The sequence below is a fragment of the Xiphophorus hellerii genome, chromosome 1 (genome assembly GCF_003331165.1).
Source record: "Xiphophorus hellerii strain 12219 chromosome 1, Xiphophorus_hellerii-4.1, whole genome shotgun sequence".
Classification (NCBI taxonomy): Eukaryota; Metazoa; Chordata; class Actinopteri; order Cyprinodontiformes; family Poeciliidae; genus Xiphophorus; species Xiphophorus hellerii.
In genome coordinates, this window is record NC_045672.1 from 20567199 (window position 1) to 20585919 (window position 18721).

General features: G+C 39.1%; 1 protein-coding gene across 2 annotated transcripts in view; it reads right to left on the reverse strand.

Annotated features, from left to right (window-relative positions):
* Nucleotides 1-2: 2 nt before the first annotated feature.
* Nucleotides 3-18721, reverse strand: part of LOC116728673 (proline-rich transmembrane protein 3) — a 20000-nt gene continuing 1281 nt past the window's right edge. Inside the window, exons 2-5 of one of the 2 annotated variants that reach the window (XM_032576956.1) lie at nucleotides 11295-12088; nucleotides 10361-10639; nucleotides 4185-6136; nucleotides 3-3367 (exon numbers count right to left, since the gene is read on the reverse strand). In XM_032576956.1, coding sequence (XP_032432847.1) covers nucleotides 3341-3367; nucleotides 4185-6136; nucleotides 10361-10639; nucleotides 11295-12024 — 2988 coding nt within the window. In that variant the 5' untranslated portion in view covers nucleotides 12025-12088 and the 3' untranslated portion in view covers nucleotides 3-3340. Of the gene's footprint in view, nucleotides 6137-10360; nucleotides 10640-11294; nucleotides 12089-18721 lie in introns of both variants that reach the window. The other variant, XM_032576948.1, reaches the window with a different exon arrangement.

Here is an 18721-nt window from a genome sequence, read left to right on the forward strand (position 1 = left end):
GCTTAAGGGTTTTAGGTTTTTATTTAAGTTCATATGTGAAAAGCAGCAGGAAATACATGAACAAAGAGTTCAATGAGCAAAGTAAACAGACTGCACAGGGAACATTATATGCATTTTCTATGGCACATACTGCTTCACGGGACAACCCTGAGGGAGCTGGAGGAGCCACAGTGGCCATTTAGACAACAAGTCCTCATACAGTGAAATAATACCGGCTCATTGGAATGTCGACAGCAACAAAAAAGACGCACCGCACTGTAAAAAAAAACCTCAACAAGCATCTCACATCAATAGGAGGTACTGCAGGTCAGACAAAAATAATCAGAAAACGAGTGATGGACCATCTGCAAAGAGGAAAAAGGCATCAGTAACTAGACTTAATGACAATATCTCTAAATTCTTATTTGTCTAACAATACATACTCAAAATGCAATGAGAGCAAAAAACAGATTCAAAAGAATAAACAGACTACACATGGCTCAATAAACATGTCTTGTATGGACAGAAACAAAGCAAAAATCAACATCCAACAAATTTAGATTATCTAGACACTTTATAAAACTTGCAATAACAGTCCTTTCTATATGAAGTATCACTTCACAACTTCCCGTTCATCTCAACAGGTAAAATCATCTGCACAGCTCATGAGCAATATCTGCACTCAGGTTGGAGTCTTGTTAGTTCAAGTTCACATAGCTTGAAAGTATAAATCAAACTCCTTTACCCTGTAAGTGTAGTTCAAGACACTAAAATTGATGCTGAAGAAAATAATTTGTCTACAAAAGATGTTGTTTTGTTCACAAAGTTAAGAACATTAAGTCTATAAATGTACAATTGTGAGCCAAAATTAAACTTTTAATTTCTAAATCTGGTGTTATTTGCAACCCGATCACAGAACAGGGGTGCATTAAAAGCAACACACATTTTCAGGTTTAGACTGTGTAACATGTTTTTAGTACACTTCACTTGCATAAATGACAAAAGTGACAAAATTCTCCATAGATAATTTTGCTATCTGGTATTATATAATCAACTAAACTTGGCTGTGTTTTATAGTAATCCAGATTGAATTGGTCTGTAAGGAATTGCATCTGAAGTTACTTTTAAAACTTGTTTACATATGGTAATTTGCACTGATCTGAATATAAACTGGAATAAACTTGACTTAATATACTTGGATAGGAACTGGAAATCCTTTTTATGACCTTTGATGGGAAATGGTCCTCTATAAATAAATTCCTGGGTTTACATGAGGCAGAAAGATTACTGATGACTAGCAAGTTTATTGCCTAACTTGAGTGCACTTCTCCTACTAATTTATGTATGCTGCCCCCTTTTAAATAAATTAGAAATTCAATATAATTAAAAAGATAACCATTTATTGTCAATGTGTGTGTGTGTTTTTTTTCTTTTACATTATTCTTGCATATGAGGAAGAGTTGAAGGCAAATCCATCCGTCCTCCGACAATCAGTTTGGGGGGTTAAAAACAGGCTCAGAATTGACAATTATGAAACATAAATACTTTCTATCTATCCAGAATTTTTTTCTAAACTTGAAAAAGTATTATTTTTAAGGCAAATTTATTTGACTAAAATTTATTTTGCCGATACCTACGAACTAAATTTAAAAACCAAAAATCTGATCAACTCCAACCTGAGCTTTTAGAAATACCACTTAAGATTGTCCTTCACAGTAACAACTATGTTTCAAACACAACTTTATTCATGGACACTACAAAGGACAGTATTTACATTGTGACTTGTACATGTTATCTCTAAAAGATAGTAGTAAAATACTTCAGTCTAAACAGGTAAGTGCTTTGTCACTGACTCAGGTATAATAAGTGTTTTGAAGTTCAAGCCAAGCCAGTCCTGTGTGTTGCAGCCCTGCATAGCTGTGCAGCATATAATTAATTCAATACTGATCTGTTTAAAAATCTGATTCAGATTCTGCAAAAAATGCACTAAAAGGCATTGGTAATTAATGGGTGTTATCCCACAAGCATTGTTCTGCAGCGACCTAAAATAATAAAATGCATCAAACTCATGGGAATTCAATATGGTATCTTAAACAGCTACTATCCTCAGCAGCATGGGAGGCTTCTCTGGTTGTTGTTGACTGCCTGTATCTTTATGTAACCAGCTTTAACTTATAAGACAAAACAAACAAGTACAACAGTGACAGCAAAATAAGAGCTTACACATAATCTGCTGCTGAGTCACCATGATACAAATGCTAAGACCCTAGAGAGAGAACAGAACGGCAACCAGTAATGATTATGTATGGCACATCTTTACATAACAAAAGCACATAGAAAAAAAAAACTCTAAAACAAATTTACAACCAATGATATGCTTAGGAATTCTTTCATGGAAACAAATGGGACCTTTAACACTTAGTCACATTACAGGAAGGTGATCATTTTAAATCATTTTATTAATTTCATACAATAAAAAGAGAATTACCACCTTCATCACTAATCTTGAGCACATCGCATAGCTGCTAAAATGTTTCCTTGTCTAATATACGTCTGGTTCCACAAAAATTAAACTCAGAATTATGTGCAAGTGTGTTTCCACTTTGCAACCCAGATCCTATTTTGACAGACCCTCCTGTTTTACTCAGCATGTGTGTTGCGTGTGTTTCTATCACAGTGTGTGAAACCATGTTGTTTATTATGTTGACAGGATCAATGAAATAACACTGATTGAAATCTTTTTCATCCAGTATTTGGGAGAGAGACTTAGGTCACAAACAAAAAGCTGGAATTTTCTGCAATACATGTTGTCACAGCCACTACAATTTATAACTCATAAAAGCTGCTCTAAACTTTGTCAAAAAGTGCAACGGTGTCAAACTAAACAAGTTTCGTCTACTCAAATTTTACCCATATTTGGATCCGACCACAAGAGGAAACCAAGCTGTATTTGGAAATTGGAATTTCAAGGTGAGACAGAATAACAACAATGTCTCCTAAAGTCAGAATTCCAACACTGCAAGTTGTAAGGCAAAGAGCAAACCTGCTGTGTGCATCCACATTGTAGAGAAAGTTACTGGTATAAACTTTGAACTAAGCACTTCTGGATGTATAGATTTTATTAAACCAGTGGAACAGTAAGTGCTTTAACTAATCTACTTTTTAAAATGTTAGTATTGTGTTTTAGTGCATAAAATAGAAATATATTATCAGCTGCTTTGCTAGTGGTAGATGGCACCAAAATAAATTCTTAACTTTTGTTGTCCAACTTGCAATTAGAAAGCTCTGAACCTGGTTATGATTTCCTGCTCCGAGTTCCAGCTTCAGGGTCAGCTAGAACGCTGGTATACAGCCCGGTGTTCTATGTCGTTATTTCACAGTGGCTACACTAACAAAAGACAAAGAAAAATAATTCAAAATGAAAGATTGTAGTCCATATTTTCAAAAACCTAAATCATTGAAGGAGTAAGAACGACACAAGCTTAACAGCAATTGCATTCCTGATTCCTATGTAACTTAAAATTAATTTGTAAAACACACATCACAGATTCAAGTGTTTGTCTCAAACCAGCTTTGTCTTTACAGATGAACAAATGCAGTCAGCATTTAGTAGAAGTCATCTAATTTATCTTTCCATTAAGATTGGGTGATTCCATTATTGTATTTCAATATAAGCACTACAAAACACTGAGATACTCACGGAGTTATTATTTATCTTATTTTTTTTTATTTACCAGAAGATTTCTTTCTACTTTTGTACGCTGTTGATAATGCTCTGGCTCTTGCAGTGGAAATGATGAGGGTAAAAAACAAACTGTCCTGGTTCCTGGAAAAGGTTCTTACAGTGGAAACACAGCGTATGATAAAATTATGTGAGTGAAAAAAATGGAAAAAGCTGTGTCGGTGGTGTGTTAAAAATGTTGTATCTCCCAGTTACAGTAAAATCCATTCACCTGGTAAATCCTTGAAACAAAAGGACTTTAAAGATAAAAGTGATGAGCTTAATACCAATCACCTAAAGTTTCTTTTACATTGATTCCTATTTCTAAGCCAACTTCAGGACGTCTGATCAGATCTCCCCTGCATTAATCTGAAACAAATGTGTGAATATCTGAAGTGCAGTAACTGGTCTTTATGGTCCATTGTGTGGTTCAAAGGTCTATAATTTCACTGCTGACACTGGCAGAATCATCATGTCGACTCACTTCCAGGTAACTGCGTGAACCAACGGGTCTCCCAGCTCTTGCTCGAGCCCTTTCAGAATCTGGGGTGATAAACGGCCGAGTGTCATCCACGCCATCCTCACCCAAATTCCCTGTAGATGTTCTGGAGGGGCGAAGCGACACTGGGCAAGAAACTGATGAGGGAACGTTGACCATACCATTCCCAGCCCACCTGTGACCCTGGTGGGATGGCGTGGGTGGAGCAGTCACCTGCCTGCTGGGTACGCTGCTGAGAACGCTACCCCCCAGAGGCATGGAGGACTCTGTTGGGGCTTCGCTGCTCTCAGAAAGCAGCTGAGGATCACTGTTCCTGCGAAGCCAATGCTCCTGGCTGATCCCAGAGCCCGGAGAAGGAGTCTGGATTACAGGATGAAACAGACTCCCTCCTGTGACCAAATGTTCTCTGTGCAGAGCCTCATCAATGCTGCGAGTCAGGTCAATAGGGGAGGGTGGCCGCAGGTCAAATTCATAGAAAGACAGAGATGTATCTCTGTCCTGATCCAGGCTGCCACTCACTGAGCGATGAGGAGGTTGACCCAGAGTCTGCAGTCTCAGCAGGGAGCTAGTGGAATCCTCAGATATGCCTCGGTCCTCGGGGTGGCCCCCGTGGTTACGTCCATAGTTACTGTCTTTGACCAAGCGCGGCTGGGCCATATTCTGCTCATGGCTCTGGTTCCTAATAAGACTCTTGCTGATATCAGCTCCAGGTCGCTCTTGTCCAGCCCAGTTGTTCGGCACCTCTCCTGGTCCTCCTGCTCCCCCTGTTCCGCCTCCCACACCATTACTTTCAGACTTCCTGCAGGGTTTACCTCTCAGACTTTGGACTATCTTAGACCAGCATGTATGTCTTTGAGGGGAACCAACAGACTGACCAGGAGTTGGGAGATCCATTGTGCTGCCATCTTGCCTTCCTTCCTCCCTTGCCCGGCATGTGACAGGCCTCCAGAACACCCAGGATCCCATTAGTAGCAGGAAAAAACCCCAGGTTAGTTCCAGCAGCCGAGCCCAGAAATGCATCAACCACCATCCCCAGTTAAAACGCGTCCAGTCTCCTAACAGTCCATAGAGCCACAAGGTAGCGTGGACATGCAAGCCGCAGCATAATGCTCCAAGAACTGAACAGACTGCCAGCACTCTTCCCAGAATCACTGCTGTTTTTTGGCTCCCCGTCCAAGTCTTCCTCCTGGCCTCAACAGGAACACTGTGATGGGGAAGAGCAGGGCAGCGTATACGTGGAAATACATAGCAAAGATAGCCCAAACAGATACCCAGGCCCCAACATAAGGACAGGACCTGTAGGGTTACTGGTACTACAGGAGACAGAGCTGGAGACAACAGATCAGCAGCTAACAGTAGTGTACACTGCAACACAGTAAGCACAGCCACCAGAGGGGGGTGCTCTAAGGTTGGAGGTAACACACTGACTCCTGCCACCCTCAGTGCAAGAAGTACTACTGACGCCTGGGCCCACACCAAGAGATGAAGAGGCAGGTTGTAGAGGGCCGTAACTGCTGTGCGAGGGAAGATGCCTCGTGTCCCATAAGGGTCGATGAAAAACAGAACTGCCCTGAGGCCTCCAGCTAGAAACAACAGAGCGTTGGCAAGTCCAAGAGCCCCGCGATGAGGACAGTTCGCTCCGGGGGACAGAGTCAGGCCAAGGGCAGCTCCAGCAAACAGGAGCAGGAAGAGGCTTGCTGTGCCGTAGACATGCAGTTCCCAGGCAAAAGCCAACTTGCGACTCAAATCACCCCAATAAAGAAGTGTGCCATTCGTAGAGGGAATGGCACTTGGAGATGGGGCTGGATTAAAAGTAGAGTGTGGAGCTTGCTGTGGATATCCCAACAGAATAGAGCGGTTCCTCTCCTCCTGATACGTGGGGCCAAATCTGGGTCGGATCACAGGAACAACACTGGTTGTAAGACGTGAAGAGTCCCCTAAAATGTAGAACATGCCTTTGGTTAGTATTTTTTTAATCACAACAAAGAGATGTTCAACTATCTTAAAGTAGAAGAAATCAGTGAAAGAGCATGAAGTACCACTGAGATCCACTAGAGGGGTGCAGCTCACCATCATGGAATAATAGAGAATAGAAACTTAGATGCACTGCTAAAGGTCTGTAATGCAGTGCTTTCAGAAAGTATTCATATCCATTAGATTTTACATTTTGTCTCATTCTAACCACAAACTTCAGTGTGTTTTAAAATTTTTATGTGACAGACCAAAGTAGTAAAAAACGAAAGCAACAGATTTTTTTTTTTTTTCAAATTAGTTAAAACTCTGAATGGGGCTAAAACATGCATGCTATTATAATATCCATAAATGCGCCCCAGTGCAAGCAACTAGCTGTAGAATCCATCTAGTAAATACTGTAGATGTGGGTAATTTAATCGTAGAATAAATCCAGTCAGCTGTCATATGTAGGCCTTGGAGTTTTTTCTTTAGAGAACATTAATGACCAAACAGTATTATGAAGACCAAGAAACACACTGAACAGGTACAAAAATTTAATCCTGTGGGACAAGTTGAACTAAATGCATAGAAGTAGGACTGTAAATAATGATTGTTTAAGTAATTATTTTATCGATTATTCAGATGGTTAATTGCTTAATCGGATTTTAAAAATTGCCATATTTTGCTGATTTTTCTTTAAGCCTGTTTTATACAATATTAGAAATGCACATTTTTTTTTTTTACAGAAATTGAACCAGGTGAAGGCAAAACTTTGGCCCTTGAGGAGTTTTGGGTAGTACATATTTACAGATGAAGATTTTTTTTTTTTTTTACTTAATAGTGAAATGCATAAATGTTTTGTACAGTTTTGGCTTAATTACTGTTCTCAGTATGTTCTTTCAGCTCATTGGCTTTTTTAAGTCTATACTCCACTTAATGATTAATTGATTACTAAATTAATTGACCATTATTTCAATAGGTTGGAGTTGTAATACCACAAAAGCTTAAGTAGTATGTTCTGAGAGGCCTGTAAAGAAAGACAAACCATCATTATACTGTAAAAACCATTTCTAAATAAATAAATCAGCTAATATTTTCGTTCTTCTTGGTGAATATCGTGCTTATATCAGAAAACTATATTTGATCAAACAAGAAAATTCCAAACCTAGACCACAGGTTGTCATTCTGAGCAAATAATCTTTAGGGCTTGTATGATGCACTAAAAACAACCACCAAGGTGGGCAGCTGGAATCACTGATGAATTAAATTTCTTTCAGAATTCATTTGGTCATTCTTGCTAGCAAGAATAGCAATAATAAACACATCTGAAATTCAGAGTAACTGTGTGGCTTAATTGAGATTATATAATTAACAAGAACATCTTTATTATGCAGCACAGCACAGTGTCACAATAAATTTATATCAGGCAAGCTCTGCACACATTCAGAGATTACCAGAATCCCACGTGGGACAAATTTGCATCTCTCTGTTTATAATTTGCTCATTATGACTCAGGCTCTGTTTGCACAGAGCTCATAACTTTATCCAACTGGAAGAACCTGGAAACACCCAGTTGTATTATGATCATATTCAGTGGTAAGATTTCTTCTAGTTTTCATTTTCAGGAAAAACACCAACAGAAAATGTAGCCATGAGAAAGGTGATCTTATGAACTTTAAGCAATAGGATACCCGTCTTGATGGCTTTATTGTAAATCATCTTCACCCATTTTTAACGATAAGATGATCAATGGTAAAACTTTCAAACATCTAGTCACTTGAAGTACTCTTTGCCCGCCAGAAGACCTCCATAAAACTGACAGAGTGATAAATGACTCCTTCCCACATAGCTTTCACCCTTTTGTTCCCTCCCTCCTTCCGTTGACGCACTCCTGGCCCTCACTAAGTAAAAGCGCTTTGTATACACATCTCAGACACGCTTCTTTATTTACATAAAGGTATGTTTTACTTCCTTCAACATGTTTTCCCCAAACTGGGATGAAATCCAGACACATTTCAGATGTGCCAATCACATTGCACAGCTGGGCACACTTAGGCTTACCTCAACCCTTTTGTTTTCTCTTTAAAACTGGCACTTCATCATATGTCAGGAAAGAAATAAAATATCAAATGACCCTGTTAAAAAACCAATACTATGTTATCATACCAAAGCATAACAAAGCATTGGTATTGATATAAGTCACATTAGCGTAAGCTCTTCTGACCTCATATCCCAGGTTAGAGGTTAGAAGGGTTAATTCCAGACGTGGTTAAAATATTCCACTGACAAATAGTACAGTCCTTCAGTAGGGTGGAAATTAAGTTCACATTATTTATAGGTATGTTACATCATATAGGACTTCATATGACTGTATACATCAGTTATTTATCCTGTAGCAGAGATTATCATATTTACTTTTTATGCAATTGCCGTTCTAATCAATGAGAAGCAAACATTCTACCACATGTAAAGCATCCAAATACACGGAACTAGACATTACACTGGCTTGTGGTTATATATTTTTGAGCAACATACAATTATGTGCATTAAACTGTTATGGTGGTAAGTGTGATATATTTTAAATGAAGAAATATATTTTTATGCATGCAGGTGTTGAGAATGTACATTAGAAGTAAGGAATGTACAAAGTTAGAGATGAAGTTTAATTGTTCCACCCATTTACAGTCCTTTAAATGAAATAAAACTAACACAGCGGTGCCCCTTTCCCAACTTCACATTCTTATTCAGAAAAAAACACAGATACTCATTGTGTGAAAACTAAAGGAGTGTCACCCATCACAGCTCCTTAAAATTTCCAGTTGGCAAGCATGCCTGTTAAGAAGCAGAAAAACACATGATCTGGACTCTCAAGAACTGATTATGTCATCCAGGACATGTTACTGTGGAATACAGTCTCTGCTGCCCAGACACAGTTATCGCTGTCATGACAGTGATGAAATCGTTTTACAGTAACAGTCCTCAGTCAGAGGCCTATTCGAATTTGTTGCAAGACTGACTGCTTCTGGAGATTCATAATCACAGCAAGTTTTTGAAAATACATAAGTTCCAATAACATTCAGTTCTCCTTTTGGATAAATAAATTATTTTGGATTTTTTTTAATGCTATAAATTTATAAATCTAAAAATAATGTATTGTTAAAAATTCTTGCAGGAAAATTAAATTCACCGGTAGTTGATATTGTTTGTGTTGCTATTATAACCATCTTTAACTGGTTAGTTTTGATCACAAAGCCCTTTCACTGGTACTTGGGGAGTCGGAAGCTGAAACGTTTTGGAAAAACTGCCCTGAAGTAAACAGCTGAGGGCATGCTCTTCAGCTGTCCATCTCTTTTTTGAGGTTTGAAAAGCTGGCCTGTTATAGCGTAGGCTTCTGTTGCCTTTGATTACTCATAAAAGACACTTGAAATTCCTTTTTCGATCAAAAACGTGGAGCGTCAGAGTTACTGCATTATACTGTTTATCACCCGTGTATTGTGGTTACCAAGTAAAGATAAATAAATCTTGTATACTCTTTAGCCATTTCATGCACATCAGACAACCCCGAGTGCCTTGGACTAACCGGTGTGTTGTTCTTTTCACTCTAAGCACTGCTGCTCTTACTTCCTAATATGGCTTTGAAAGGGAGACACTGACTTTGACTGAACTGAACTTCAAGCAAAAAAACAGCTGTAAAAATGATCGTCTAAGAAAAGCCTGGCTCTGTTACCAGTAATGCCTCCCTTTAAATGTGCTGTGACTGTCTCTTGAGCTCCATGTGTAATGTTCCTTTATTTATTTTTCACTGTTTCGCCTGCCTTCATCTTTTTCTCTCTGCATTTGGCTTTCATCCCCACTCTCAGTTCTCGATATACCTTTCTTCTCCCACACCTTCCCCCTCTCTGTCTACGTTCTCCGTTGCATTACTTCCTCTCAGACTTTATTTGCTTCCCTCTTGCCCTTTTCCTCCAGTCCTACCCACCCACTTCCTCTCACCTCCTGCTCATACTTTAGTCTCTCACTTTGTTGACCCCAACTACAGCCCCCCTTTCCATGGAAAAGCTTGTCTCCTTTTTCCCTTCCTTTGAAGCCTTTTCCAGTAAAAAAAAAAGGTTCCAGCTGTATAAATAATTATTTTCTGAATGATCAGAGGACAAAGAAAACTCTGAAAGTGGTTGTAACTGCAGAACACGTAGATTCTTGTTTCTTACCTCTCGATGGCACAGTAGTTCTCGATGTATTTCTTTCTATTTCTGCTGTTTTGACACTTTGAGTTGTAACTGTCCTAAGACCAGTTGTAGATGTGTGGGTTTCTTGTTCTGTTGAACTGTTTGGATTCGGACCAGCTGGGCTTCTGTTTGTGACAGGTTGTCCTGCAGTCTGTGGCTGTTTATCAGCGGAGCTTGACGTGAGTTTGGGAGATGTCACAGCAGAGGAGCCCTGCGTTGGCTGAAGTCTGTCACTGGAAGGGTGATTTGCTCCACGTGTACCTAAAAATGGAAGATAATATATTTTGAGACATTCAAGTAACATTTAATACCAACTTCAAAAAGCTATGAAACTGTTACATGCATACGGTGATAGCACATAACATTATGACTAGTGAAAGGTGAAGTAAAAAATTATGTCTTTAATTGAAGATCTTCAGGTGTTTACCTAGTCTGCAGTATGGGCAGCCAAAGCTCACTTATGCTGAGTTAAGGTTAGCCAGCAGATTAACTGCTATAGCTTAAATTGCTGAGATGCAAATTCTGGTAGAGAAAAGTGTCAGAATACACTGTGTATCACATTTTGTTTCATGTGATATTGCAATTCCACCCCACAAACCAGTTGGGGTGAAATTAGTCTTCTATAATGACTCAGACCTCTGCTACTAATATGTAAGGTGTTGATACGTTGAAATTCCCCAAATCCCAATTTAATCCAATCCATCATGAGGTGGGCAAACAAGTCTGATTGATGGAACTCCCACCTCGCAACTTGAAGGACCTAAAGGATCCCTTGCTAACATCTAAGCGCCACATCTGACCTTAAAGGATTTTGTGGATTTGATACCTCAACAGGTCAGATATGTTTTGGCAGCAAATGGGGGACAATCATTAGACAGGTGATCATAAAGATATGCTTCATAATTAAATAGCTTACCTGTTAATTCCGCAGCCTTAGGCGTTGGTTGTGTTATTGTAGATGTTGCACTGATTGTTGTCAACCAAAACAGGTGAGTCTCATCATTCTGATAATCCAATGATGTTTCTTCGTCCGTAACTTTGGAGGTCATGGTCTGCGCCTGTGGTCGATACTGAGCCATCTCCTCAGCAATTGTTGGCTGATGACCAGTTGATTTCTCCTCTGCCAGAGCTCTGCCTGATCCCAACCCTTGGGATTCAACATCCTCTGAACCTTCGATTGATCTCTCTTCTGCAAGACTTAAATGGGATGCCAAAGAGGGAAAAAGTGGAGTTGTGGCAGCTCCTTCCCTTTTTAAAGCCTTGATGAATGTTAAACTAGCTGTGTCAGTCCTGGGTCCTGAGACAGTTGGTTGGGTTGCAATTTGCCCCCTGGTAAAATTCTGTGGCGATTGCGTAAAAATTAAAGATGGGTTGAGCTGTGTCGTTGGACGGATCATCCGATGCCCCTGCTCCACTGCATTCAAAGCTGCAAATCTTTCCCGGATCGTTACTCTGATGGGAAGATCAGTGCGTCCTCTGGGAGGCAAAGAAGGCCACAATCTAATTGTCTGCTTGGTAGGTGAAGGTGGGTTGCTAGGCAAGTTCAGAGTGGTGAAGGAAGAGGAGGAACCAATGATGGTCTGTGCACCGGATAAATGGAAGAAGAATAGGTTCAAAGTATGGAACAGGAGCAGCTTGAGAGCCATATTCAGCAAGGAAGCGAAGTGGACCTTCAGGGAACTGGGGCTTATTTGTCACACCATTCTTCCACTGTTGGGGAAAAGGAGAAAATACATAATAACTAAACAGAAATAATTACAGAATTAGGTATAAAAAAACTGATCCATTTTTAATTTGTTAGAGTAATCTTAGCCTTGGAAATGCGCACAAAGAAATTGTCCTGCGAGTGAAATTGGGTGAATATAGTACGGTAAGTCGCGATTGATGACCAGTTGTTTAAAAGACAACAGATCTTTTTCTGATGTGAGAGAGGGCATAATTTTCAGTAGGTGCCAGGAAGGCTGAAGAAAGGACAGTAATGTCACTCTGTTTTATATTTTTGAGCTTTTACTCTTTCATGGTACATAATGGATTTGGATATGTTTGTAGCCTTTTGGAGTTAAGATAAAAACGTACATTCTCTAGAGCAGTGGTGTCCAAAGTCGGTCCTCAAGGACCGGCATCCTGCATGTTTTAGTTCTCTCCCTGGTGGTAGTAACAACCTTTTCAGGATGTCAATATTCTTCTTAGGCCTTCTAATGAGCCATCATTGGATCCAGCTGCGAACTAAACCAGGGCAAGAACAAAAACATGCAGGATGTCAGCCCTGTTTTGCAGTGCTAACTATGTTCCTTATTTGTTCCTGTAAGTTTCTCCTTTAACTTCCTTTAAATATGACTGGTCATTTTGGCCAAACATAATTCTATTCTTTGTTTCTGAGAGCATTTGCTATGCATTTGCTATGCATTTGCTATGGACCTCCACCTGAATGGAGGTCCATAGCACCTCCATTCAGGTGCTATGGAGAAGGTAGATCCGGAGTGTTGATAATCTTACTTGCCATCTTCACCAATTCTTTCTGACTTAAAACGGGAAAAGACCAAACTGGTCAGACCAGGAGCAAAAAATAAGGTCATGTATCTTTCGTGTTTGTGGATATCTGGTTTCAACTTTCTGTGGTAAATCAAAATGACAGACCAAATCAAAATGAAGGGAGTCACAGATGGTTTCAGTCAGTGACAGATGGGTACAATAACTTTTTTTCTCCTATCTGTGCCTTAAAAGGTTCTTTGGGAAAATATCAAGATTATTTCCTCCACATGTCTACTCTGTGGTTGCTTCTAAGTAGGAGGGCTTATTTACAAGCTATCTGAGTCATGATGCCAGAGGTTGTGAGGCTGACTGTCGTATTTCAGAGAGGTGACATGCAACTCCCCCAGGCCCTTGAGGACTGTGCATTCTTACAAGTGATCGAACCAAACAACTGCCAGTAAAATCCCGCAACACCCTTCTTTGTTCTCCAACTTGCATAAATCTTTCTCTTTCACATCAGTTTCTACCTATGACTCAAACTGGGAGATAACCTCTGGGAACAGTGTTGCCACAAAGTAAAACTTCAGCTGAAAGGGAAGGGGAAGCTCAGAAAATAGAAATCAGTGGCTATGGGAGATTTTATTTCGCTGCGAATGAGTCACCCTGCATCCATTCACATCCTTGATGATTAGACCTCAGAAAAGTTATTGTAGTAACACACAAGAGTTTGCTCGTGTGTTCTGGGCTTGCAAATATGCTTAAGGTAATCTGTGTGAGTATATGGAAAATATGTCTGGGAATGTGCAAGTGAGCATGCAGGTTATACATGCAAAAAAATCCAGTTTGAAATTCTCAACACATGCTCAGGAAATCTAAATCTTGTGTTTAGCGAGTCTGTACAGTGGTGCATATGTATCCCTGTAAACACCAGTGTGTACAGGAATACAACTGTTAGAACATCTCACTCTCCACCCACTCACAGTACCCTCAATGTTTATTTTTTTTCCTCTTTCAGCTACCTCATCTTCTGTCTCTCCATTTTCAAAAATAATGTCACTCTCTTCCACTCTCTTCTTCTACCTTGTTTTTCAGCTGCATAGCTTTGTATGATAGATAATATCTAAATGATAGAGGCAGAAACAAAGTAACTTGAATGCAATACCAGAATCTGCTGATGTGGAAGTGATATTTTGAAAAGAGAGGAGAAAATACAGATAGAGAGTCACAGAAGGTGAAAGAGGCTTGATGTGGCTGATAGTAGAGGGCACAATGGGGCAAGCTGATGAAAGTGAGGAGACCGGCAATAAAATTAAGACGGAGAGAAGTATGGAGGGATGCAAATATATAACAGATGATGGGGGAGTCGGAGAAGCTCGTTAAAACAAAGTGACAGAAACAAAGGCAGATTATATTTCATAAAAGTAAGACATGGACACATGAAAACTATGCAGCAGGGTGAACTGGTTTGATCAAATGTGGCAATCAGTCCAGGAAGTTATGCGAAAAGAGAGAAACTGTGACACAGTTCCACATGCAGGTGTGCATTCTCTTACTTACTTCTTTGTTAATGGAGTATGTTACACTATTTCTACCTAGATAAAAAGGATTTGAGTGTAAGCCTATGGTCAGAAATACGAGAATATGCTGAAACAAAGCAGAGATTATTCAGAAAAACTCTTTGTTGCTATTTTTGAAATGTTGTCACAATTAATCAATCTCTTTTCCAGAAACCAAAAACAGAGCAGAATGTTCTGGTCCACAGGACCAATACAAATAAGAGTGAATTTAGCTTCAGCTCATGCAAACAGTTTGAATTTGGGGGAAAAAAAGACAAATCTTTTCAGTCAAACACAACTAATCAGCCTTTCTGCTGTCTGCTTCAGTACGCTGTTGAGCAAACGTCATTCATTCTCTTGACCCTGACACATCTGTGCATACTGCAGCCAGAATCCCTCAAACAGTGACTAAAATATGCACACACAGGCTCACAAATAGAAATTACGTTCCTCTGAGACTGTTCACAGGGGGGGACAGCAGATGGGTGAACGGCCTGAGTATTTTTATCTTTGCAAAGCCCAAGGGGTTCTCTGAGACACTTCACTCTGAATTTAAAATGCAACATGGTGAGCATGTCGTCACTCTTACTTGCACAATGCATGCCTTGTTTGATGCAGGAAATGCCCATGGATAAAATCCAACTGTACAGTAGCAAGCAGCAATCTGGAGATTACTATAAACTCCTAGCCCACGGTATATCCTGGCTGTTATACAACCACATGAGTAAGTGCTGCAGCAGCTGCTACTAATCAGTTAATCGTCGCAGCACTGATGTCATGTCTACACACTCATGTTATAATATGACGAGTGAATGCACAAACTTTCCATAAGAAACCTGGGAGGTGTGTGTGTGTGTGTGTGTGGATGTGGGTGGGGCACACACAGTCATGCTTCTGCAGAGACTCCCTCCTACTTGCAAACATTCATTTTCTTTTTACCAGATTTCAGACAGGATGACAGAGTGTGAAGTTTCCATTGGTTTGAGTGATTCTGTCTGTGGCCAGTCTAGGATCAGCCCTCTTAACTAAGACCGATCCAAATGCTTCTCACCAACAATTTGATTTTTAGTGAAGGTTTGAGGACAACACAGCTTTCTTAGCACAGAGTGCATGAAGTACCAACACGAAAGACAGAAACCCAAGTCATGGCTGGAATCTTGTTTACGTAGTAATTGATTGGATGGCTCCTGACTAAAATCACAATTTTGCCAATTACAGACAAAATTTGGTAATTGCCTTGCACAGCTGCTGGTACTTAGACCTATACGACTTTCTGTCTCCTTCTATTAAAGGTTCAGACTTGATTTTATGTGTCAAAGACCAGCAGTGTTTTGGTTCTGCTAGTGAAATTGGGTACATTGGAACCTTTTAAAATAAAAACATGTCTTGGGTTTATTGAAATATAATTTATTTTTTTTATCTAAACTGCCAGAAACATGTGGAGTGCAAGAAAGTACAAAAGAAATGCAAATATAAACATTAAAAAAGGCAAGCCCAAATATGCAATTTTCATAAGTAGGTTATTTTCCAATAGTTCTGTTAGTTTAATGGTCTCACTCATCAGTGAAGAATAGAGATGTGCTAGTCAAGCTTTTCTTGGCTGATGCTGATTTCTTGTATTCTTTTAGGTGCCAGCTGGGATTTAGCAGGATACACCAAAAAGAAATAAAGAGTAAAATAAAAGTTACTGGTTCTTGATTTGAAGATTTTGATTTTATATAAAACAGAAAATTAAGGAATTCTAACCTTTTAATGAAATAACTTGAACCACAGCTATTATTACTTGGACTAGTTTTCTTATTTGTTGTAAAGGTGGTTCTAACAAGCATAATAAGGAGAAAAATTTGCAACGTTAATTAAAGGAGAAAGTGTCCAAAGAGCATATATAAATATGACAAAAGAAGCGGTGAGAGTCAGGCTACAGAAAGAAGACTTTCTGCAGAAACGGGGCAGATAGGCAGAAGTTGAGGGGACTGTAAAAGATGTAAATAACTATGTTGGGAATACAAAGACATAAACATATATGGAGCTAAATGTAAAGGGTCACTGTCCTCTGTGGTGTATAACCGTAAAGCATTCCTGCTCAGCCATCAGCTAGCTGTGCAGATGTATAACTTGTTTGTACTTCATCCTGACTGTGGAAATGTGGGTGTGTTAGGAAGTGAATGTATGTGAATACGTGAGTATGTGAGAAACAGGAAGAAAAAGGAAAGAAGGAGCATGTGTGGTTGTGTTGGAATGTGAGCCACGGGGGAGGTCCTTCCATTAACCGTTACAAAATTCCACACCTTGAAATAACATACGGTTTCCAAATAGCTCCCACTGTATCACCTTACTACCAATAAAATAAAATAAAAACCATCCCCTTCACTATTTTGTTCAAGTTTCACTGTTAGATCTCGAGATATTTGAGCTCCTAACCCGGAAAATTGATTTCCCAGAAAGTTTTCCAGGTGAGGTCACAGAATATAAGTGTCAGACCAAACTGATCCATCTACCCCCAGACAAGGAAGGTTGTTAAGAAGGCCTCCCAGTGTGCATGTGTGTGTGTAGGGAAGGTGGGGGAATCAAAACGTCAGAAATCGACCACACAGGAGATGTTGAAAAGAGGCTCCAGAAACAGTTCCGGATGTCTTTGATCATTGATGGAGAGGATGTTCCAGTTAAAGGTGATGAACCCCAGAATATCTCTAAAACTTATCGAGGAAGTGAGCCACTGATCAAAGGCTGCGACTGCAACCAGGATATTACAGATGCACCCATTGATCAACCAAAGACCAGAATCAGCCAATTTTCCCTTGACCTGCCATTATTGGATATGACTTCCACCGTTATCAGGTTATCATCCAAACACCTCACTTTAATAGTACTTTATTTGTACTTAATTTGTACTTTAATAAAAATTAAATGACGGTTAACTGCTTCAATGCATAAAGGGGGTAATCTTGCAATGAATTTTCTGTTAACAAATTGTCTTCCCTCAAACAGGAGACCTGCAGAAAATTTATTTCTGTTTTATATATTAAAGTTGTCAGTGAAATCACGTGCCTGGAGAACCATGGAAAGAAAGTTCAGCAGAAATTTTACAATCTTTTCAACCTTGTTAGGACTCTGATGTTTTAATTAGCGCCTGAGCATTGCCAGAAACACACCCTGAAAGATAGCAAGTCTGCTGACTTTTTGAGACGGCTTTTGAATCTCACTAAGCCACAAAGACACTTTCAGGAAAATAAATTACAGGCATCACAAGTCATAAACCTTGCAGACTACAGAGAGTTAACCACAGCTCTGCTTGAACCCAAGACTGTCATGTTGTTGCAGCTGGATGCAATAAAATTATGTTGAGGTTGCAAACAACTTGTCAGTAAATGAACTGTTGGCTGATAAAGAGAAGTGATGAGCAACTTTAAAATATATCAGACATAATAGAACTTGAAATAAAGGATATTTCTATTCAATTCTTTTATTTTCCACTGTCAGCTTTAGGTTTTCGTTTTTAGAGAGTTTGTTCCTGAGACGAAAAGTACTTTCTGTTCATCTTGACAGAATAAAAGCCTTATAAACATTGGAAGACAGTGAAATTAATCATTTATTTGATGCCAGAGCCATAGTCATAAGTCATCTTTTGTTGTTTTACTCCCTTTTCGGTACTTCTTGAGTTGACTTCCTCATTATGACCTTACCAAAACAGCTGTAAAATCTTACTTAAGCTCTTCTAAAAATTTGACTGTCAAGTTTGGGGTGTGGTGGTTTTCTTTAAAATTAAGGTAATCTGTCAGAACTCTCCTAGATTCCGGTAGTCTGTAAAATTTAAATTGACAATAAAATTACTGTAGGCATCTATCAAATATTAATAGCCTCACAATTCAACAAGAATATTAAAAAAATATTTATTTTTTTCACAATTCCAAGAAAAGAATTATAAACAAACTCATCAAATAAAGAAATTAAGAAATGTGCCAACATTTTTTTTATTTATCTGCAAGTGCAATGATAAATGACAAGCACAATTCAGTTATTTATTTCATGGTTCCTGTTTGGCAATGCACAATGACTTAGTTTAATCCTTCAGGCATCTGAAAGGGAGTTCCTTGGACTTATACCCTTTTCATCTGAGAAGAGATGGGCACATACATTTTCCTTGTGTTTATTTTGGGTTATTGTTAATGAAGGAAAGCATTCAAATTACATGTTTTAAATGGGAAATATTTGTCCATAGCTTTGCTGTGTTTCAATTGTGTTTTGATATGGCTATATTTCTGTGACCTGATTCATTTTTCAAATTCAAGTTTATTGAGCATGCTTGTGATTTCAT